This window comes from Rosa rugosa, chromosome 2, assembly GCF_958449725.1.
Source record: "Rosa rugosa chromosome 2, drRosRugo1.1, whole genome shotgun sequence".
Taxonomy (NCBI): Eukaryota; Viridiplantae; Streptophyta; class Magnoliopsida; order Rosales; family Rosaceae; genus Rosa; species Rosa rugosa.
In genome coordinates this window covers 54372721-54397591 of record NC_084821.1, presented here as the reverse complement: position 1 = coordinate 54397591, position 24871 = coordinate 54372721, and the positions used below count along the sequence as shown (strand labels likewise).

General features: G+C 37.5%; 2 protein-coding genes across 2 annotated transcripts; one reads left to right on the top strand and one right to left on the bottom strand.

Moving 5' to 3' along the window:
* Positions 1–857: 857 nt before the first annotated feature.
* On the bottom strand, positions 858–5579 carry LOC133732266 (pentatricopeptide repeat-containing protein At1g53600, mitochondrial). The gene is made up of 2 exons (XM_062159780.1): positions 2541–5579; positions 858–1158 (listed from the first exon to the last, which is right to left on the bottom strand). Exon 1 carries the CDS (start codon positions 5505–5507, stop codon positions 3312–3314), a length of 2196 nt encoding a protein of 731 aa, XP_062015764.1. The 5' UTR covers positions 5508–5579; the 3' UTR covers positions 858–1158; positions 2541–3311.
* On the top strand, positions 1199–1889 carry LOC133732267 (uncharacterized). The gene has a single exon (XM_062159781.1). The coding sequence runs from the start codon at positions 1509–1511 to the stop codon at positions 1878–1880; it is 372 nt and encodes a 123-aa protein (XP_062015765.1). The 5' UTR covers positions 1199–1508; the 3' UTR covers positions 1881–1889.
* Positions 5580–24871: the final 19292 nt, after the last annotated feature.

The window sequence follows — 24871 nt, the reverse complement described above, 5'->3', positions numbered from 1 at the left end:
TGTGTTTCATGCATGTTGCCTTTTGTTTACGTATTGTTTCATTTATCTGGTTGAAAACTTCACTGACAAACAACTGAAGTTTGGATCCTACAATGGATGGTTTTGATATGACAAAATTTTGTTCTGACTGTAGTAAAATAACATCGATCAAGAGAGAAAAGTTTTCAAAATTCAGGTTGCATTATAGATCTTAGTGGCAAGGCAATACTTGAGATATATATCTAGTCTAATCCTATTTTCTGTCTTCGGAAAATGTTGTAGTTTTCACTTTCATCCTGTATAAATTCTTGCCTGCCTGCTAAATTTCATGCTTTCGTGTTGGTATAGCAATAGTTTATTGCATACTGAACGGGAAAGCAGCAGAGGAAAGGTTGCTACTGCTGGACTAAAACATGGATTCTTATGAACAATTGTTGTAACTTGTAAAGGGATGCAAAACAAAGATCAAATACCATATTGATTTATTATGCCATTGATGGTCCTCATAATAAGAGTTTATAAAGGTTTTACCTCTGCTCGTTCATTTTAACCTCAACTTTATCATCTGTGATCCAGTTTAATTGTACGTTGGTGATATAGCTATCAAGACCCTCCATGGGGACTTATGACTACTCGCAAGGAAAAGAGTCTTGAGCTTCAATGTTAGTTTACAAAATGGAAAAATTGAGTGAACAACTCCAAACAGACTTAGTTTTGATTAATTACTATGAGATAACTATTGCAAAGTCGGTGAAATAAGTCCGTTTGACTTCTATGATATAGCTCTCTTGTTCCAGTTTTGGCCTTAGTTTTTCTGATTTAGAAATTGCTATGTTTTTAGCTCCTGTCATCAACTCATTATCATGTAACAGCTAGTTTTATTTATTTATTTTTTCGAATTATTTCCAAACATGAACTAATTCAACTTTTCCCCTCGGTTTCTCAAAAGGTAAAGCAACACAATATTTAGTGCTCGAAGTGCAAGTGCTCTGGCTTTGCTCTGTTCGTCTACAGTCAATTTAGTTTTCTGTGCTATTTTGATTGCTAGTCAGGTTTCCTGACTTTGTCGTGGTAGCAGAAGCAACCTCCTCTCTTGGTTTTCTCAACTTTTCCACGCTAGAGCACGCTCAATATCTGGTTGAATTCCATCGAGGGATTCATGCACTTAGCTTCAACAGGCTGCAAAAGATAATCAAGTCAATTATAGAATGCCTGTACAACGAAAACAAAATCTAATGAACAAGTCTTTGGCAATATTCTTTTGCACATATAAAATTCCGATGCACCGAAGAGTCAACTTATGAACAAGCTAGGCTCGAAAGAAATGTTATCCACATATATAAATAATAAAATCATATGCGCTTCATGCTTTCTATCTTCATCCTGGAATTGATTAAACCGTAAAGATTGCAGCAAAAAAATCAAATTGTTTAATAAGGTCCAACCACAACCACTCCTAAGCTTGATCACCATGCATGTAATATAAAGAGTGCGCTATACCTTCTTGCTCGATATGCAAAGTTTCAGAAATGAAAGATTTATTTACAAATCTCATAGCCTATGGTACTGCCTCTGTGATTTGTGTTGCTTTTATAATATTGTTTATTTGTATGTACAGAAACCATGGTGTTAGGATTGGGAACCACAAGAAGAATCAGCGATATGAAGCCAGACTTGCGGCCGAACAAGCTGCTTACAGAAGCAAATTGCCCAAACCATTAGATGTTGAAAGAGGTAGTAGTGGAACCAAGGATGGTGGGATGGTGATTTTGGCAGGAGCTGGCGCTGCTGTGGCCACTGCAGCTGTAGCAGGCAGTGGAGCTAGTACTAGTGATTTTAATGGTGGCAGCGGTGGCTGTGGGGGTTGTGGAGGTGGTTGTGGGGGTTGTGGTGGAGATTGAAGTTATGGTTCTGGTGACTGTTGAAAGGTGATATTACATCATACTACTATTTCCTTTTCTTTCTACTTTGATGATATACGATTACATCTACCCTGTGAAATTCATTTGCAATATAATTACTACGTCCAATAACTCTTAGGTTTCATATGCTTTGATGTTGCCTAGTCTTCACTATGTTTTGTTAAAAAAAAGGGAATGTTTTCCTTCATTAGAAAATGAAGTTTTTCAAGAGAATTTACAAGGGTATATCGATATAAGGTTCAGATTACTTTATTATGTAGTTAGTAACTTTGTCAAATCTAACCACACAGCAGTCACAAGAATATGACAAACAATATTTTGAAATACATTAGTATCCAAAAATTCTAACAATCTACGAACGCTATCGGTCACTGGGAACCCTGGGCTCCAACTCTCGTTTTAGCCATATGCAAATTAGTGCTATTCGATCACTATATCGATCAATCTCAATCAAATGCGACTTCATTTAGGAGATAGCTAGGGTTTGGTTCATTCCCTTTTCCCACATGGATAACACATATGCTTGTAGGCGAAAATAGTCAAAATACCTAAGACTATAAATTAAACCACAACCAGCCAAAAAATATATTTTCATGCAGTATCAAAAAAAGAAAGTTGCTCTTAGCTAGCTCTACATACCTGCGCATTTCCATGGCAGTTCTGATGCAAGGTGGTCACCATGTTCCAGTCGGCTTCAGGTTTATGGGTACCGAAGAAGAGCTACTTTGTTACTATCTTCGTCACAAGATCAAAGAAGAAGGGTTGCCAGAAGGTGTTGTTCATAACTGCAATGAATATGGTGAGAAAGAACCATGGCATATATGGGAAGCATACAAAGATCCATCAGATCAAGAAACAAATGACCTCTATTTCTTTACTGATCAACCCAGGAAGAGTTCTCCAAAGGGATCGCTTACAGTCGGAAGAGTTGGCACCCGCACCTAGAGAGGCGAAAAGACTGGGAAGAAAGGCATGCTTCTGGTTCTGGTAGTGTTATCGGGTCGAGAATAAGATTTGTATACACGAAGCATGGGTCGGTTCAAGATGGTCACTGCTGGCTCATGAACGAGTTGGAGCTCAATGAATCTTTACTGCACAGAAACGATCAAGTGAAGGAGAAGAGATATGTTCTTTGTATTCTTAGAAATATGGATAAAAACAATTGTCAAATGAATAAAACAATTGTCTCTTCTATTTATTTGTTTTCTTGTTTACATGAAATCATTCCATACAGAACTTGCAATGGTAACCCTTTCCTTTGTACCAAAAGAAAAAAAAAATGGTAACCCTTTCCAAATGCGATTTTCATCTCTCAATTGCCTTAATGCTCCACTAAAATAAGCAAAGGCAGAGCTCGATCTGACACCCCTGATCGTTAAAATATTGATCGATGGCAAAGACCTCTTCAATTTACTGATGCAGAAAACAATTCAAAGAATGATCACCTTTGGACGATCCAGCTAGCTGTCCTATTTCCATTGTTATGATCCAGAGTATCACTTCAATATCTTGGAAGTCCTGATGGGATTGATCTCCTGCAAGAAATAAATGAACCTTGTCCTTCAATGTAACCCAGCTGCAGCCTGGACTCTTCCTTATCCCTTTTGAATTCTTGGTCATCCTCACTTGGTCTCCATCCTTCACTTTCCCTAAAGTAGAATATATATTGGATAAAACCACATAAGGGGTTGCATTATCAGGCTCCAATTTGATCAGGTGCTGAGTTGCAAGCTCTGCAAGATCAAGACGTAAATGAGCCCTGCTAGCACCAAGAAGCGCTCCCCAAACCCCAGCATGGGGCTCAAACGGCATTGAATGAATCAACTCGACAGCTTCATCTAGCAAGCCAGATCGTCCAAGGAGATCAACCATGCAAGCATAGTGATCCGGTCCTGGTTCTATGTGGTGCAATGATTGCATCGAATAAAAAAACTGCCGTCCTTCTTTTACTAGCCCCACATGGACACAAGCTGAAAGAACACCCAGAAATGTGATTTGGTTTGGCTCACAACCTTCATTCTGCATGCTCCAAAACAAGTTCAGGGCTTCTTCCCCAAAACCATTTTGGGCAAACCCAGTAATCATGGAGTTGAATGAAACAGTATTGGGTGAAAAGATACTTGTGAAGATCCGATTGGCATCAATGACATTCCCACACTTCGAATACATTGAGACCAGAGCATTTCGAACAGATAAATTATTTTCCATATTCACCTTCAGTGAAAAAGAATGGATCTGCATCCCCTCATTTAGAGCGGCCAAACTGGCTGAAGCACTGAGCATACTGCTCAAAGTAAGTGGATTAGGCCTGGTTGTTTTCCGAAGCATCTTGATAAACCAATGGAGAGCCTCCTCATATTCCTCATTATTTACAAAACCTGAAACTAGAGCAGTCCAAGCAACATCATCCTTCTCAGGCATCAACAAGAACAATTGGATGGCTTTCCTAGTCATGCCCTTGCTTGAGAATCCTGATATCATGGTCGTCCATGAAACTACATCCTTTTCAGGCATCATCTCAAACAGTTTAAAAGCTACTTCAACTTCGGCACATTGAACATAACCTGCGATTAAGGAATTCCAGGAAACTATATTTGTCTTGCTCATCATACGTATTATCTTAGTAGCTTCATCTACAAAACCAAACCTACAATACATAATGATAATAGAATTTCCTAAAAAGACATCATAATCAAATCCCATTCGGGAAACTAACCCGTGCATCTGAATCCCTTCTCCACATCTACCAAAAGCACCACAAGCGTCAAACATTATGCTCATGGTAGTGGAATTGACCTCCACTATACCCTCCCTTCTCATATCCAAAAACAATTCAAAACCCCTTTCGAACATTCCCTTCTTCATGTACCCATCAATCATTGCCGTCCAAGTAACCACAGTCCTCTCCAGCATCACATCAAACAAATTTCTAGCATCACCAATCCTTCCCAGTTTGCAATACCCATCAACCATGCAACTCTCAGAAACCACATTTCTCTCTGACATTCCCTCGAAAACTCTAACCGCCTCTTCGATTCTTCCCGCCTTCAAATACCCATTTATCAACGCATTTGCACAAACCGGTTCCCGCCACTGAACTGGCATCTCACAGTAAAGCCTCTCAGCCTCGTCGAACATCCACGCCTTTACGAAACCAGTGATCATCACACTATAAGACACCACATTACGCTCAGGCATCGTACAAAACAACCCAAAAGCTTCATCTACATTACCTTTACTCCGAATATAAGCCGTGATCATCGCATTATATGACGCTATGTTTCGTTGGGGCATTTCATCGAACACCTTACGTGCCGAGCTAGTTTGGCCATTCTCTGCATATGCAGTAAGCATGGCAGTCCAGGTGATAGTGTCCTTAGTTGGCATACGATTGAAAATCGACTCTGCTTGTTTGAGATCACCATTTCTTCCACTTTTAGTGATTTGGGAGTTGCAGTAAACAAGAAAGCTGCTAGCTTTTCTGCTTTGGAAGTCATAGTATGCTTGAGTAGACAAATATGAGCAGCGAGCCTTATAACGTGGGAAGCTATAGTTGAGGATGTGTTTGTGGAAAAGGTTGGTTGTAGTTTGGAGTTTTGTTGGCATCTTAGACTAGAGACTTCTCATCTCTCAGACTTGTCTTGGAAGATCTGATGAAATTTGATAATAGGCCATGGAAGCACATTCAGGTTCATGAGATTGGGCCGGGCTGACAATTCTGACCCAACCCATAACAAAGCTGGTTAGGGAATTTTTTTTTTTTTTATATATTCGGATGTCTGAACTGAGTCACCTAAAAAAAAAATTCATACTTAAGAAGTTCGAATCTTAAAATTAATTTGATACTAGCTACACTTTCTGATCCATGCGTAATGCCCAAGCTCGTGCAAGCATTTTCTTTCTCTTTGTTTGTTTTTCTATTAGATAGGAATTGACACCCCTTCTATCATTAACGATATCAGATCTATTATCTTATCAGACCAAAAGGCAAGAAAGACAAAGTGAGTGATCGATTAGGAATTTCAATTCTAGTTCGATTGAGAATATTGTGAAATTATAAAGATTTTTTAAGCAATTATTTGATTAGAATCGATTTCTTTTGAATGTTCGTTTCAGTTAAAGAGATAAATCTCTCAATCGTTGAGAAATTTAGAAGTTGAATCCTTCCAATTGCACATCTTAGGCTCTTGCATCCTTCATTATTATTGCCAATTAGAGTGGTTGTTCTTCGGGTCTTGGTCATCGACTCATGGAGGAATTGGCACAAAGTTTAGGGTAATTATGTTTTGATTATTGTATTTGATATATATTGATAGAAATTGAGTTTGATGATATGATTATATACATTTTTGAAAGAAATGTGGATTTCATTAAACGCATGCCAAGATGGCCATTACATATCCTTCTGCTGCCTTCAACTAGACAAATCAAGAAGTTGTAATAGAAGAACTACTGTGATACATAGGAGATAGACCATCTATATTCGAACTAACCGCTCACTTATTTAAGTGAGCCTATAAACTATGGAGATTGTAAGACATAGTATATAGGCCCCTACCACACCTGCCTATATTTTATCCTTGCCCTGCAAGTTAGGGCTTAGGGGTTCTGTCGAGCACAAACACTTCCTGAACCCTAAGGAGATTTGACCTAGCAGTAGAGTGAAGTGGGCCCCACTGTAGAGCCCAAGCCCATCACTTTCTTCCTGCATTTTCCTTGTCTGGCCCATAATAGCAATGTTGAGCCCATTCCCAAGAAACATAAGCATAGGCCCAATAGTTTGACCTAACCCAATTGGGTCCAAACCCAATTTCACGAAGGCATCAACGCCGCTGCCACAGTCCTCGGCATCACCGTCGCAGGAAATCACGCCGCCCATCACACTGCCAAAGACCAACCTAGCCATCTAATACCACCGGGCAACCATTATCGAAACTGATTTGGACACCCAGATCGAGCAACTTGTCTCCATCAGCTCTACCATCTCAGGCCGCTTCTATCGAGCTTGGCCGGACAACACTCCTGCCAGCAGCTCCATCCCAACTCTACCGCCCATTCGAGCCTTATACAACGACGGTATATCTCCGTCATCCCAAGACAGATGGAGATCGGGCCGCCACCAATCAGGCCACCACCCAGTAGACTACCACCCCAATTTCAGGTCGCCGTTGAGCAGAAAATTGCTGGTCGTTACCATCCATAGACGGTCTGCTATCGCCGTCCCTAAGAGTGAAGCCGCAAAAACTTTGCCCCGCCTTCGTGCGTTTCCGTTGCCCATCCCCTCCTCGATCGTTCTTGCCCAAACTTCCAGCGGCCCTAGGTCATCGCTGTCAACCCCAATCCGAAAAGAAGGATCAAGAGATCGGGAAAAATAGAGCGGTCCATACTTAAAGCTAGATTCGCCTTCCTTTGTTAAGAGTGGACGGAGTCGTCCTTGAGATTCAACATGGCCGGAACCGCTGTGCTTGGCACCGCCCCAGGGGAACAGTGTTAGGGTGAGCACGAAGAGGAGCGCTCTTAGAGAGAGATTAGGGTTTGCCATATTCTTTTTGTTTCTGTTGAGTAATTTTTGCACATATGATTATATATATGCTGCCTAGTGATTGTAAATTATTATTAATCATTCATTATGAACTCAATCTTTTATGGAGTATGATTTTGCATACTGTTTGTTACTGAAAGTCATTAATAATAGTTCTTTTTTTCCGTTTCTTTCTTTCTTCTTCTTCTCACTTCACTTTATGGTGGGTTTTTCCTTTAGAACAACGGAATTGAATGTAGCCCTTTAACAATGAAACATTTCTTGTTGTGTTATTGAAGATGAAAATGCGTGTTATCTACTAACCAAGAATCTTTTTGCTACCGAGAGTCAGTAGGCGATATCTATTATTAGTTATTGAGGTACAATAGTATTTTGAGAAAATATGTCTTAGCATGTCAATAGCAATATCTATTTGCTACTGATTGTCACTAGCAATCTTTTTTGGGCAATTAAAAATGTTCATATTGTGTTGTAAAAAGATGCAAATATCTATTTTCTACTGTGCGTTAATAACAATACTTCTTTGTTATTAAGTATCAATAGCAATCTTCTTTTGAATAAAAAGATGTTCCTATTATGTTAGTGATAATGCAAATATCTATTTGCTAGTAACTATGAATGAAATATCTATTTCCTGTCAAGATTCAGTGATAGCTATTTAGGGTCATTATGGTACTTAGGGTCAATAGCAATCTTCTTTTGCACGAAAATATGTTCATCTTATGCTAGTGATGATGCAAATATCTATGTGCTAATTGACTATCAATGAAATATCAATTTTCTACTAAGATTCAACAACGATATCTATTCTTTATTGAGGGTCAGTATGCTACTGAGAGTCAATAGCAGTCTCCTTTTGCATGAAAAGATGTTCCTATTATGGTAGTGATGATATTGCAAATATCTATGTGCTAATTGACTATCAATGAAATATCTATTTGCTATTGAGGGTCAGTAATGATATCTATTTGTTACTGAGGGTAAATAACAATATGTATTTGCTATTTATCCTGGTAATTTGCTATTATTTCTAATTGTTAGTTTTGGTAAAGGATTTCAGTCATCGGAATTGAGTGACAAAATATGGAAAATCTTGATCTCTGCATGTTAATGAGAATGATATTAGTGTAGAAATAAGAAGATTGAACCTACAACTTTGAAATCTCATGTTTTGTAGTCATGATATTAGTGTTTCCTTAGTCTAGTTAAGCCAAATATTTTGTAACTAATTTCATTTTACTTTGTATATATTGAGAGTAATGAGTTGAAATAGAATGGATTAAATTCAGTTTACCCCCTAAGGTTTGGGGGTAATTTCATGTTAGTCTCTGTCCTTTCAATTTAATCAGTTTACCCCCCAAGCTTTCCAATTTCAATCAGCCGTGTCCAATTTCTACTATTCCGTCCAATTTGGACCATTAAGTCTGACTTTTGAGGGCTAAAATGGTCATTTCAAGACAAAAAAAAAAACTAAAAACAAAAAAGGAATTTTTTTTTCTTTTTTGTGTTTTTTGTTTTTTTTTTTTCATTTAAAAAAAAAATTTCCATCTTTTTTTTTTTTATATAAATTGTGTCTTCAACCTATACACCACAAGTTATAATAGGTTTATAAAAACAAAAAGATACTCTAGGTGGTTGAAAGTCTCTCGCTGATCTACGATATTTATGATATATATATCTCCGATAAAGAGAAGAATTTTAGGATATATCCCAAATAAAGCGAAGAAATGTCTGTGTAAAATTATTTTTTACAGATAAAGTGTAAAATCGTGAAGAAATATCTGTGTAAAATCATTTTTTACAGATATTTATAAATAAAGTGTAAAATCGTTTTTTACATATATTTCTTCACTTTATTGGGGATATCTCCTAAAATTCTTCACTTTATCGGAGATATATCACAAATATCGTAGATCAGCGAGCGGCTTTCAACCACCTAGAGTATCTTTTTGTTTTTATAAACCCATTATAACTTGTGGTGTATAGGTTGAAGGCAAAATAAAAAAAATAAAAAATGATAAAACAGAAGAAAAAAATAAATAAAAAACGAAAAAACAGAAAAAATAAAAATAAAAAAAGAACAAAAATATAAAAAAAAAAATCTTTTTTTTTTTTTTTTTGTCTTGAAATGACCATTTTAGCCCTTAAAAATCAGACTTAACGTCCAAATTGGATGAAATGGACACGGTTGAGGAGAATTGACAAGCTTGGGGGGTAAACTGATTAAATTGAAAGGACAGGGACTAACATGAAATTACCCCCAAACCTCAGGGGGGTAAACTAAATTTAATCCAAATAGAATTCAACAAAATACTAGGAACATAAACCTCTTTTTGAAATGTTATTGAGAATCAATAGCTTTCCAAGAGTTGTTCTTAATAATTGCAAGCTAAAATTGGTTAATGTTTCAAGATGATTGGTAATGTGTAGGCCTGGGCATTTTAGCCTGAAAACTCAGACCAAATCGATCCGGACCTTCAGGTCAAGGCCGGGCTTTGAGGGAAAAAATACACAAAAAAATAAAGCCCTAACCATTTGTGTTTAAAAGGGTCGATCCCGGGCCCTAATATTCATAAGCTTGAAAGCCCGAAGAGTAATAACCCTACATCCCTACGCATATTGTCTTCACTAAGACCCTTGACTTCAGTCAACATTCAAAACTTCAAAGTCGCAGCCTTCTTCAGCAACCCCGACCCTTTCCCAAACTCAACCCCGACCCTTTCCTTAACTGGAAATCTGGCATCTGCAGCCTTCGTTTCAGTTCTTCGAATCCCTTTGTAACCAAAACCCTCCAATTTTGCCAGTTTCCCTTAGCAGCTCGAACCCACTAGAATTTCCCTTAGCCCTCAATCGATCCCTAGCATTCGTGATTTCGAATTCGAACGAGTACCTAGTTTTTCCCGATTTCCAAAAATCCAGCAATCCCTAGCCCTCAATCCCTTCTGGCCTTCTTCGATTACAAACTTCAAAACCCAATCCCCCCAACTAGAATTTCCCTTAGCCCTCAATCGATTCATAGCTTTCCCGATTTCGAATTCGAACGAGTACCGACCCTTTCCCGATTTCCAGAAACCCAGTAATCCCTAGCCCTCAATCCCTTCTAGCCTTCTTCGATTACTAACTCGAAACCAAATCCCCTTCAGTTTTCCATTTCGAAACCCGAAGCTTCTTCTCTATTTGTTGTTTTTTTCCTTCTTCTCTACTTAATCAGTTTCAAGGAATTGTTTTTTTTTTTCTGCTGCTTTCATTGGTTTTGCAATTTTGATATATGTTGGAAACTTAGATATTGCTGGAAAGGAGTAACTTAAGTATATGTGATATGTGCTTGCTTGTGTGCCTAATGCATTTGAGTGCATTTTGCTGTGCATTGAAATCTATGCTTGCAATGGAACTTTTAATGTGATCTTGTATTGAACTCAAACTTCTTTTCATCAGCTTGCTAGTTTCTCTGTTGTGATCAGCTTGTTAGTTTTTCTGCCAATAACTTCTTCCGTTGTAAGCTTTTAATGTGATTTGTTGTAGACTAATAATGTGATCTGCATAATGTGAAATGGTTGTAGGATGAAGCTTGTTTGCTGGACACCATTTGCTTGCAGCAGCTGGATGCTTGGAAGCAAATTAATGTTATTTACTTATTTGTTTACTTGGTCCGTAACATTATTTCATTATTTGCTATTTGATTTGGAATTTTATTTGTTCTGTAACTTTGATCTGTTTGAAACTCCAATTCTTCAGTTGGTTGTTGTATTTCAACTTTGAACTTTTGTGAACTTCACTTCTTAGTTCTTCATTCATATGGTTCGAACTTAAACTTTGAAACTTCATTTGTTTGTAACTTTGAAGAAGCTATGAAGTTTGGATGTTATTCTCTTCATTTTGTAGCTTAGTTTGTGATGTGTATGATGTTCTTCTAAACCAGAACATGATGAAACTGTGGAGAAAATGAAGGTAATCAAAATTAGACTTTTGGGCCTGAAAACCCGGCAGGACCGGCCCGGGACTGAACGGTCCGGGCCTTCATGGTCCCTATAACTGAAAAACGTTATTTGAGCCCGGCCCGAATAAAACGGGGTTGATCCCGGACCTAGCAAATTGACATGTGGTCCCGGCCCGTGCCCATGCCCAGGCCTAGTAATGTGTGTCAACCAGTTTTTGATAATGGACACGTGAATTGTCTTTTCTGCCACTTCAATGTTATTCAGTGGCATTTTTGTAATTTTTTAAAATATTAATACCTTTTGTTGGAAAGCCTCAGCTTTACCTGAATCGCGGAAGACCACTTGGTCTATACATTTGTTTCCTTTGTGCTTGGGAATTGGGGTGAGACAATTTACCAATAACTCATCTTAAAACCCCAAAATAACACACTACCATATGCCTATTCGGCTAATGTGGGAAAACTAATAAGTGAAAACGTAAGAAATAAAACAAAATAAAAACCATGTTCCAAACCCCTATACAACTCAAAGGAGCAACAAATGATACCCACAAATGCATGCAACTATGATATAAGACGTTACAAGTACCACCCATATTACATCTTCTCCTTTCCTTTTTATGACAATATTGATTTCTTTGTAATTTTTAAATGATGGTAGTGATTTTAGTGATACAATTCAGAGTTTCAGACTTCAAATTTCAACTTAGTAAAATAGAAGTCAAGTTTGTTTCAACTTTGATGTTACGATTAAGGAAAAGCGCTCGATTGACAAGCTCCTTATAACCGGAACTGTATAAAGGATGCTCTATATCTCAATAATATTGCACACTAAGCTTGAGAATCACATTTATACCTTAAGATATCTATACCCTTCATCCCAAGTCATACCATACCTTTACAAACACCGTAACTGAAATCAAACCCATATATATGCGTACGTAAGAAATGATTGTATGTTTTTGTTCTGAATCTTCTTTTTACTTTACTTAAATATTCATGAAGATAACGATAATTTCATTTTACTTTTGAACTCAGATACATCCCATCAAGCCATCTTCGATTCTTTATCTTCTCACGCAGCCATCCCAACTTTCACTCTTTGTCTCCGTTCTCTCATATAGAGAAATCTTTGTGCCTCATGCATGCACATACTGAATATCTGCATCGATCGGGAACTTTGGTTAAGTTATCACTTATTTATCAAACTAATTAATTAATAGTATCATATATATTCTAATTAACATCATATAAGGGACGGGCAGTGAGTTCTCAGAGTGTGGCAGACCTTTCTTCTTAGGGATTGAGGGTGAGACTTGCTCCTTACATCGTCCGCTTATGAGGAACTAATATCTTCTAATCCATTATTTAACTAAAAAAAGAATTAAGGCCATATACTTACTATTAGCAACAAAGGAAAAAGAGAATAGTTGCTAGCATACTACGTGCTCTTTCTCAACTTGTTCTTAATTTCTTTATTTAGTTATTCTTGTAAACAGTATTAGCCAGTCAATACATTTGCTAACTCAAAATAGGGAGCATTTCTCGATTATTTTTGTGTTACTTAAAGTTTGAGAATCAAAATAAATTTGAAATCAAATATCAAAGTACTTCTGAAATGAAGTCTTGGTCTTACATGTTTATTTTCTTCTTGCTTCAAATTCTCATCTGTCTGTCGGTGAGCCATGGCTTGTTGGTTAGCTAGTCTAACTAACACTGTGGAGGTCATGAGTTTAAATCTCACTGACATCAGGAGTGGGGTGGGCCCGTCCAGAATATTAAAATAATAATAATAATAATAATTCTCCTCTGTTCGGTTTCAATGGTAGCAATTTGCCCTACAGTTTTGGCAATAGTAAAAATGCACAGATATGTTTGCTGCAATATGCCTTCAACCACAAAACGCCTTTCTATATAAAGGGAACAGCTGGCTGACAAATAATTAAGCATCCAATTATTAATAGAACTACGTCCTAAACAATGTTTTGTTTACATAAAAATAATTATGCTTTAATTAATGGTACTAGTGTTGGTGCATTGTCGGGAAGCATATATATATATCGATCAAATCTGGGTGGGGGTTCATATTCACAACCCACTAATAGAGGAGTACAGGATTTTGGGATCCAAAACCCACCCAAATATTATGTGCTGGCACCACATGCACCATATTGTATTGGATGTCACGCATATTTTACTAGTTTGGTTGCGCAATTAATCTGTGACTTTGATCCGCAGCATCTTTCTCCAACCAAATCTTTGACTATGATCAACCCCACGATTGCTTTTTTTTTTTTTTTTTAAAAAAAAAAACCCCACCCCATTCCCACCCTTGATGGGGCTCGAACTCCTGACCTCTTATATATGAGACCAAAGCCTTACCACCCCACCAAACACACACACCCAACCCCACGATTGCTTAGACATTGTTTCTTTTATCCATAGAGGAGTAAGTGGAAAAAACAGGATATGAATTTAAATTTAGGGGGATGATTGGGTGATAAGTGGGAATTGACATGCACTGCCAACATATTTGAAAGTGTTAGCTTCCTTACGATGTAATTTTAGGAACTAATCGGTAGCGAGCTAGTGTGCTTCTTTAAAAAGCGGTTCTAACAGTACTTGGGAGCCAAATTTTTAAAAAAAGGACTTCATCAGGTGAGGCATTTTGGACAAGTGAAGTGCCTCATCTAGAAGAAAGTTATGCCTTGGTGGAAAGTGACGGACGAGTGCAAACACGTTTGCGTTTCTGGCAATATGTCAATTTCATGTTACACTTAAGAGTAAATTCCAGCTGTCCCACTTAAATTTGCGCTTAAATCGCATCACAATCGCATTACTTGGGAGCCAAATTTTCAAAAGTAGACTTCATAAGGTGAGGCATTTTGGGCGATGTCCCATGAAGTGACTCATCTAAAAAAAGGCTATGGCTTGGTGGAAAGTGAAGGACAAGTGCAAACGCGTTTGCGTTTCTTGCAATATGTCATTTTATGTTACACTTAGAGTAAATTCTATTTATCCCACCTAAATTTGCCCTTAAATCGCATCACAATTTTTTTTTTTCTCAAAACTTTTTGGAAGCATTACATCATAAAAAAAAAAAAAATAATAGAAAAAAAATATTTCCCTAATAAAAACTACATTCGTCAAACACAATCAACAACTATATCATTCTTAATCCAAAACCATAAAAGGCAGCAACCAAGTGGTACTGTGTAAGTATTCACTTCAAAGTCTTCTTAAACAAATAAAAATTGCTATCCAATCCAACAAATTACTTTGGAAAGGTGTTTTTGGTTTTCTTCAACCAAAACATAATCTTTAGACTTTAGGGTTTTTAAATGGAGTATGATGTATTTCTTCACTTTTTTATTGATGTACACCACAAGTGGTGGGTGTCCACGTGGAAATATGCCATACATATCATGATCTGCCTACTTATATAAAAAGGGCCTAAACCCTTTACACCTCTCATCAAAGTCATTTCGGTCGTAATAGAGCTTCCAACAAGTTCCTAGTGCAATTTGCCTTCTTTCAGCTCCTTAGCCTCTTTTCTGAACAACCAAAATGGCTTCTTCACTACCTGAAAGCTGGCCATGCATCAACATGGATGTGAACGAGTCTAACCTGAGCAGTGACCTAATCATGTCCTTGTGGGAAGAAACACAAGCCGATCAAGAGCACGACGAGGAGCGGCTGAGCAGCCTAATCCGAGCTCTAGAAGTGGAGCTAGATCCTACTAGTAAAACTGACGGACATCATGAAATGTTCATGGACACTAATAATCCTCAGTTCGGCAGCAGCAACAGCGCTGACAATTTTCATCCGTTGGATGTGGGATATGCGAACGGAGGTGACTGCTCGGCATCTGGATTCGGTTGGGTTGATATGGAAATGGGGTCTTCTTCACAGGGCGATGAACCCATTGATAACTGGTACCTGAATTCTTGTGATTTTGATGAGATCGACTGCATGTCGTCGAATTTTGGAGGGCCTCAGACTGATCCCTTTGAGGAACATGGGCATCAAAATGTGTGGAAGGAAACTTGTAATACAAGGATGCTTGTATAATATATTGAGTCTTATTACTTAGCAATGATATTTGTTTACTTGAAAACTCTACAAAATGATGTTGTTCATATCATAATTAAGTTTGTGAAGGTGAGAAGCCAGTAGCAAGTGACAGAAAATCAGAATTTTCTATTATTTGCTCCACAGCACCAATTGATCTAATTAACAAGAAAATTAAGCTACTTCAAAAAGTGGTTTGCTTGTGTCATTAATTAATTAAGAAATTAAGCATGTATATATTTTTCATTTGTCCTTATGGAGCACAAGACGTCAATGTTAATAAAGGGAAATTCTCAAAGAAGAATAAGTTATATACAATCAAGGTACATGGCTTCTTGTCAAAGTCCAGAGAAGCCACATCGAAGCTAGAATTAAAAGGATAAATTTCATCATCAAGAACATATATTTGTACTTGAATTTTTTCACAAGATTGGTACATGCTTTGAAGATATTTAACATCAATACGTAATCGACATCAACTTTTCAATATGTGGGTGGTTCACTACTCACGGACATAAAGGATGAACAAATCAATAGATTGATAGTGATGTGATACATCGTTAGCTATTATAGAAGGAAATTATCCTATTTTTATGCAGTAGATTTTAAATTTCCACTATTACATTAACCAAACACACACACACACACACAGTCACAGATCTTATCTAGAGCGGAGCTCCGCTTTGAAATTAAAGTGCAGATTTAGAGTTTGGGGTTACTTTTCGGTCGTATATCCACATCTCGACCGTTCAGTTTTTAGGTACTAATGTATAGATCATCTCTGCAAATTTTCATCCAAATTGATGATCATTAAGACATTAATAACTGCCTTAAAGCTAGTACGGTTTAGGTTGGACAGATTCAATTCGTTTATTGGTTTAAGTGAGTTAGATATCTTAAAAATCATCAATTTGGCTGAAAATTTGTAAAGATGATCTATACATTAGTACCTAAAAACTGAATGGTCGAGGTGTGGATATGCAACCAAAAAGTGACCCTAAACTCTAAATGCGCACTTTAATCTGTATATATATATATATATAGAGCGGAGCTCCGCTTTGAAATTAACGTGTGAAGTTCGAGTTTTCAGTCACTTTTCAGTTACATCTCCACATCTTGACCGTTCAGTTTTTAGGTACTAGTGTATAGATCATCTCTGCAAATTTTTAGCCAAATTGATGATCCTTAAGGCATTGATAACTGATTTAAATCTAGTACGGTTCAGGTTGACAGATTCAGTCCGTCCATTGGTTTAAGCGAGTTAGATACCTTAACGATATTCAATTTGGCTGAAAATTTGCAGAGATGATCTATACAGTAGTACCTAAAAACTGTATATATATATATATACAGATCCTATCCAGAGCAGAGTTCCGCTTTGAAATTAACGTGTGAAGTTCGAGTTTTCGGTCACTTTTCGGTCGCATATCCACATCTCGACCGTTTAGTTTTTAGGTACTATTTTATAGATCATATCTGCAAATTTTCAGCCAAATTGATGATCGTTAAGGTATCTAACTCGCTTAAATCAATGGACGAACTGAATCTGTCAACCTGAACCGTACTAGCTTTAAGGGAGTTATCAATGCCTTAACGATAATCATTTTGGCTGAAAATTTGCATAGATGATCTATATGCTAGTACCTAAAAACTGAACGGTCGAGATGTGGATGTGTGACCGAAAAGTGACCAAAAACTCGAACTTCACACGATAATTTCAAAGCGGAGCTCCGCTCTGGATAGGATCTATGTGTGTGTGTGTGTGTGTGTGTGTGTGTATAGTCCTTCTCTGCTAAGGATATCCTTACCTTAGCTAAGGAATGGATTTCCATATTTTGACCACTTTTCGATCACATATTCACATTTTAACCATTCAGTTTTTTAGGTCCTAATGTATAGATCACTTCTGCAAATTGTCAGCCAAATTGATGATCGTTAAGGTATCGAGCTCGATTAAATCAATGAACGAACCGAATCTATCCAACTGGAACCGTTCGCGTTCATAATTGTAAATTGCAGTTTTGAATGCCTTAACGATCATCAATTTGGTTGAAAATTTGCAGAGATGATCTATACATTAGGACCTAAAAATTGAATGGTTAAGATGTGAATACGTGATCGAAAAATGGTCAAAATATGGAAATCCGTTCCTTAGCTAAGGTAAGGATATCCTTAGTAGAGAAGGCCTGTATATATATAAGAAAAAAGATATAATATAAATTTAAGACATATTCTTCTCATAAAAATTGTTTTTTTTTTTTGTTGAAACGAAGGATTCATTGTGTTAATATGACTCTAACCGTATTCTTTAGTCTTTCACGAAATAACCTTTCACAACTAAACATTTCTTTCAAAACATGCTTAGGTTACTCTCTCTAAGAGGTAGGTGGAGGCTGTGGCCTTCTGGCGGCGGCTTTACGAATTGGGCTAGAGGAGAGAGGTCTTCCTCCTTGTCTGGTCTCTGGGAGATAAAGGATGGCAGGTTTCCCTGTCATCGGCTTCTCGAAACTAAGAGTGGTGATGCGTCTGCGCTGCAGGGTTGTCGCGGAGATATTGGATTCGGCTCAGATCGGATCGACTATGGCTGGACAGGAGTGCAACAGGGCTCCGGTGAGCGAAGTGTCGGGCTGTGGTTGGCTTTGGGTTCTCGACCTCGGTCTTGCGGCTGGGTGCTGATGGGGGATGGAAACCTTGAGGACTGCGGTGTCGGGCTTACAGGTCCAACTCTGTTCCTTGGGTTGAAGGCGACTTGGTGCGGCGATTGCAATGAGAGGCGGTGGCTGACTGTCTTGTTCCAAGGTGTCAACTGCTGCACTGGTGTGGGGCTGAAGGTTGCCAACGGTGGTGCAGGTGGTGTCGTGAAGGCGGCAGATTTGTGGCGTAGGGTTTTCTCTAGGTTCATGGATTGGGGGCCTATGAGTTTGGGCTTGGGCTTGGGCTTGGGTTTGGGCTCTGGGTTTTCTGTTTTTGGTTTATTCTTTAGGGATTCCTCCTATTTTGTGGGTGGAATTTGTAGGATCTCTCTGAGATTTGTTGCCAAAAATACTCGGGATGTCTTGGCCTCTTGATTTTCTAGGACATTTTAGGGTAGATTTGGGCTGAGCTTCATGGTCTTTAAAAAGGTTGAATTACTTAGGTAGTGACTCTTTTGACAGCCCCACAGGGGTGGGTCATTATGTGTAATTTCGCTGATTAATGCAATGAGTTGACATTTCTCTCAAAAAAAAAAAAATATGACTCTAACCAAAGTTAAAATAGTACAAAAGACTACTCCATGTAAAAATATATGAACACTGAATAGCTAAAGAGAGTTTCTATTGGGATCTCCAAATCTGCTCACTTGACCTCACTCTATTATGAATTATTAAATGACATATATAACCTACTATAAAATGACTATTAAGGACAATAATTATACCAAAAAAATATTATATTTATTTTATGTAGACTTTCCAATTCAATAATATTAGATTGTATTCCTTATTATTTTCCTTATCTATTTTCATTTTCCAATTTCACTACATACTCATTAAAGCATTCATATATATTTAATAAGAATTAAAAATATGATTAAGATCATGTGACATAAAAATGTATGATATATATGTTGAACGCATATCGGTGAGGGAAAACAAAATAAATCCTCTTATGATTTATGACCTAAATCTAAGTCAATTCATTATATTTGCAAAAAAAAAAAAAAACTAAAAATATTTAAATAATTAATCATGTGGTACAAAAAATACAGAAAAAAAAAAAACGAATGATTTTTTTTTTTTGAGAATAAAAACAAATGATTTCTTCTTGCACAGCTAAAATAGAAAAAAAAAAAACATAATAGTTGATGGCATTTTCTTATTGATTAGACATTAATTTTTGAAACTCAAGTTTGATTATGAAATGTATATTTAGTTAAGATTTATAGAGTGATTAAATCATTGAAATGACTAAATTTTTTATTTTAAAGATAATAATTTGTTTGCAAATTATATGAGTGAGGTTATTTGAGGAAGTTTAGTGAGGTTTAGTAAGTAAATTTAGTATTTGAAAATTTGATAAGAGGTGTAAAAAGCATAGAGGTCAAGTGAGTAAATTTGGAGGTTCTAATAGAAAAACTCATAGCTAAACCTAAACAAAAGCACTTTGCCTCTATAGACAATCTAAATTACTATTTTAATATACGCCCAAATTTTGTCAGATGTAATGGATTAAGCACAATAATTTTTTTTTTTCAATATACACCCAAAATGTGCCAATTAGGATAAATACTATCTCTTATTTTTTCTGAAATTTACACAATTGCCGCAATTCAACTAGAGAGATTCGTACGTAGGGCAAACGTACCACGTGGTTGGTAGGGCTGCCCAATCAGTGATCATGCAAGGGGGTGTTTTTGGGTATTTCATTTTAATAAGTAAGGATAGTTCCAAAATACACTTAAAAATTTTTGAGTTTTGATTAAGCTGCCCCATTGCCATGTGGTACATTTTTCCTATGTAAGAATTTCTCATTCAACTATAACATCAACATAACAAACGAGCATTTTTACCAAACCTACCATTCAAAAAAAGTGAGTAAACTCTGTACCTATCTTTGACCTAGCCGCAAGGGAGTGCAGTCAGAGACCAAACCCTTTTCGATCCTTCCTATCGTCCGGTGGTAGATCATTGTTAGCGCTAGCGCTGACGTTGGGATGCTGCCGGATGGGAATGGGCACCATTGCCTTTCGAGATTGTAGAGTTTGAGGCTTTGATAGTGAGTGGGCGGTGGTGCTCAGGTTCTAGGTCCCTCTGAGGTTTTGCATGTTGCAGGTACTGTTGCCGTCTGGGTTCTGCCTGGCGGCGACGATGGTGACTTCTCGAGGATCTGCTGGAGGATTAGGGAGCAAAGGGCCCATGTCCGGGTGGTTGGTCTTGCCGGATCGCTCTGGATGTTTGGGTTGCTGCATCTCTCCGGTTCGATGGGAGTCTTCTGGATAGCGGCATCGTGGCAGTGAGGCGTCGCGTTAGAGGTTTTGCTGGTCTTGGCGGGGAGGTTCCCGGGTACATGCGACTGTTCTGATAAGAGGGGTGAAGACTTGATGGGCCACGCCACTCATGTTGGGCTTTGGGTACTGCTCTCCTTTGGGCCTGGGATGCTATTTAGACTAAGTATTTTTAGCTATTTCTATTTTCATAAAATTCCCTACTTGTTTTTAGGGAACTAAGCACTTGTTGTGCAATCTATGTTTGGTTGTAGCTTGCACACTAAATTTTTGTTACACTAAATATTTGAACCTCCGGGCGCACCACAATTGCGTGCATTGGCAAAGGGAGGTTCAAGTCAAAAGTATTTTGCTGAAGCCTAGTTTAAGTTTAGTTTTTAGCAAGCTCTTTGCATCATCGAACAAGATTTGTAATAGTGAATGGTACCGGGTGTCCTTATGAACCGTTTGTATGTGCTGTTATGGCCGTTCTATCAATGGAATTCACGTGAACTCAAAAAAAAAAAAAAAAAAAAAAAAAAAAAACATAACAAACGAGCATAATTGACGCTATGCTTTTAAGTACCTTGATTATGGATTTTTATTGTATACTAAATATTTTTCTGTTTTACTTAATTTCATTATTATTTCAAGAATCATGAAGTGTTGTTATATTTTTTTGAAAAAATTAGGTGAAAGAGAATTTATTCTTTTTGTTGTATATAGAAGGTATAATTCTATAAATAAGGTATATATGTTCTTTTCAGCTATAACTTAAAAGTTTTGTATTGCTAAGGCATCTGATTATTAGAATACTTTTTATAGTTAACTTGATTTTGAGCATGTATCTAATATATAGGAGGGGTTTTTTTTTTTTTTTTGGTATCATCCCTCTTTGTTAGGTTTTTTACTATATTATACATTTATACCTATGATTTTGGAAGATATATATCATTGTGAGTCGACCTTTTTTTTTTAACTTAAAGGTTATGTTAAAGCCCTACTTACAAATACCTATTTAGTAGGTACATTGCAAATGTAATAGTTGAGAGTGAAAAGTTATCATGAGAATATGATACATATACCTAAAAAGAAGAAAAAAGTAATCAAAGAACAAGATACGTGTACCTTACAATTAGACCTTTTTCGAGTATCTAGAGAGGTACCGAATGTGAGCCTAAGAGTGCAAAATGCATTTCTTTCCGTAAAGCAAAACTCTTTTCCTTTTGTCCTGACACAGTCTCTAACACATTTCTTTTCTTTCAAAATATTTCTTCAATTGTTCATTGGAGACGCAGGTGAGAAACACCATGCATGTGACACACACTCTTTTTTTGAAGCGATAAAGGCCTTCTCTCTTAGTGTTCAAATCATAGTCTCTTTCCATCTTTTGAAAAAAAATAATTGATCCCATTGGAAAAGATATTTGAAATTTGAAAAAAAAAAAAAAACCTACATATAAGGAAAACAAGAACTAACCGTTTGTGTTACAAATGGAATACTTTTGTAATGAGCATATATAATATATACTAAAGTCAGTAATAACAATATAAAGCAAGGAAAAAACAAGGATGTAATTGACCATGACAAAGTTTAAATGAACTGATGTTTAACTTAATATTTCAAATTCAAATAGATGCTAAGATTAAACTTTTCCGGTAGTACGAATCGCTACGCTTCGCTTGTTTCTATATGATAATATGCACCTTGTCAGCAGAAGAGAAATCGAAGTCGACCTGCAAATGCCAAAGCAACTATCAACATGCCGGTACCAAAGACAGAGAAAGAAGTCAGGGCTTTTTGGGGCAAACTACTAGAGTTTTCTTGGTCATCAATACGACCTGTCCTTAATAGGGCAAATGACCGGCTCATTAGGAATTTTTTTCCTACTAATAAAACTTTGGCAAGTCAACTGCTGAAGCTGAAAAGAAAGGTTTAAACCACCCATTCCTAAGATACAATCATCCAGTCACTTCCTCTCCACATGTTCAATCTTTTTTTAGCGATTTCCCCAGAGATCTTTATCATTAATGAAACCTTCATTTTGCTCATTCATGGAGTTATATATATTTAGTAGCAAACAGCATGCTAAGAGCCGTGAGTGGCTTACCAGACTCCTTTTGAGGGTTGACTGCCTAAGCTTTGAAATAGAGCTTCTCGCACATGCCTCGACGTCGTCCTTTTGCATCTATCTAATCGTCTAGCATTTTCCTGGAATATCTTATCTACCTATAGATCCCTACCCTTTGGATTGAATCGAATGAATTTGCTCGCGCCTCCTTACGTACGCCTCATTTTTGTTCTACTTAGGTGGGAATAGAAAAGAGGTATTCTTTCAGAACCTTAGCGCTTCACACTAAGAAAGTAAACTACCGTTGATTTTCCAGTTTTTACCATATACCACTTCGAATGGTTAAGCTCCCCTTTTTACCTAGCATAATTACTAAATAACTAACAGGCTTAGAAGACTATCCCCCTATTCCTCGGATACAATTTGATCATTCTACGGCCAAATCTCAATTTGTGGAAAGCCTTCGATGGCTTCCCTATGAGAACATAAATTTTTAGTCAGCCATGCATACAAAGACACTCAGCAAGTGAACTAGGTCCCCGCATGCGGCTCACACCATTCGAGGTGGCCCAACCATTTGCAAATCCTGTAGTGAAATTGAGACTGCTCAATCTCGGGCGTGTAGGCAACGTTGTCAATGCAGAAAAAGGAATCCGTACACCAGACTATGGTGCATGCCATACCTACTAATCTGTCTACATGGTTCATTGGTTGGCATATCATGGGCTGTTGGATCAGAATCCATATGATGGTTCGAGAGCAGTTTCAAATATTCTTCGCATCCTGCTTCGGTCTTATGTTACCTGCCGTAAATTGAGGATCTTTAATTCCAAACACTATGGTAGCATCAACTCTAAGGTTGCCCAAGGTCTTCAGACATTTTATCTGGGCGTGTGTTAGCATTGAAGCCACCCTCAAGTGCAAGAGGTACAAGTTATAGAATAGGGGATTAAGTAAGGATGTCGAACCCACGAGGATTGGTAAATCCTTTCCTAGCTAGGGAAAACCTAAGGAAAAACTAGAAGAATATGCAAATGTACAATCACAAACAAAGGCTCACAAGTGAACCAAAGTTCATGGTGAGTATGTGCAAGATGGTGTGTAGAGACTTGATTTTGATTTTGAGATTGGTTTCTATTCAAATTGAAACAATGAAAGCAAGTAATATAAACTAAGCTAAACTAAACAAGTTGTTATCAAATGGATGGGAGTTAGGGCATCGGGTTTCACCTTTTGCCTCCCTTGCAAGCATTAAAGCAATTGAATATGAATGATGCAAAACTAATTGTCCAACTACCCTCTTAGCATCCGGATAGGACTACTAAGGCTTAAACCCCTTTCATTTTATTAACTCTAACCGGATAAGTCTAGAGCTAACTACCTAGAGACAAATTCAATTACCGGATAGGTCTCAATCCTTTGCCCCTAAATGCATAAAGCTTAGAGTTTAGGTAACCAAGCAAGCAAACCAATCCTATCTCTAGGTGATTTTAGCTCACCACCCTCACATGCACACCTAGTGTGCTTTCATGCTCCCTTTTTGCCTAAAGGTAATCAATCTCTAGGAAAAACTTCATGTCATGGCAAACACATAACTCAAATTGATTAGGTCTAAGTAATGCATTCAACTTTTGACTTAGCATGAGAGAATGACAACATGAATTTGCATCAATTTATAAACAAAAGCATCAATCCAAGCAAGTTTGGCTAGGGTTGCTTGCTTGGCTAGGGCTTTCAACCCTAGCCCCAACTAGTTCACTACTCACACATAGTTAGATACACAAGCTTCAACATTCTATTAAACATCAAATACATAAAGAGATAGAGAGGTAAAGGGTGACTATTGATGATGCCGGAAGAGGTGGTGGAGATGGGTCTCCAAGAACATGATGTGGTGGAAGTTACCTCCTTCTCCTTTCTCCAAGCTCTTGATATTGGTAAGAATAGTAAAATTTGGGATCTCTAAGGTGAGTTGTGGTGTTGAGTGGTGGAGGAAATGGAGGTTGTAGTGGTGGAAATGGAGGTTTTAGAGGTGGAGATGGTGGTTTTAGTGGTGGAAATGGTGGTGTCTTCTCTAGAGAGAAAAATGGATCTTGGATAGGATGAAGATGATTGAATGGAGTCAAGAATGCTGAAGAATTGCCTTTTGGCCTCTCTTTGATCAGCTATGTATGTCCTCTTTGGTCCCAAAGTGTGCAAGAGATGCTCTTACACCATTGTCCCCCAAATGGTCCCAAATTGGCAAGGTGACAAAAGGACAAGGTGAAGGGAGATATTTGAATTTCAAGTGATGGGAGATTCTCATCACCATGGTCCTCCTTTGCTGGAGAAAAGACCCTCCATGAGTGGCGGCTCGCCGGAAAAATCGCCGGAAAAATCGATTTGC

Bases quoted from the DNA above. Each gene is read 5' to 3' on its own strand.
- LOC133732267 (XM_062159781.1), top strand. From the start codon at position 1,509: ATGAAAGATTTATTTACAAATCTCATAGCCTATGGTACTGCCTCTGTG.
- LOC133732266 (XM_062159780.1), bottom strand. From the start codon at position 5,507: ATGCCAACAAAACTCCAAACTACAACCAACCTTTTCCACAAACACATC.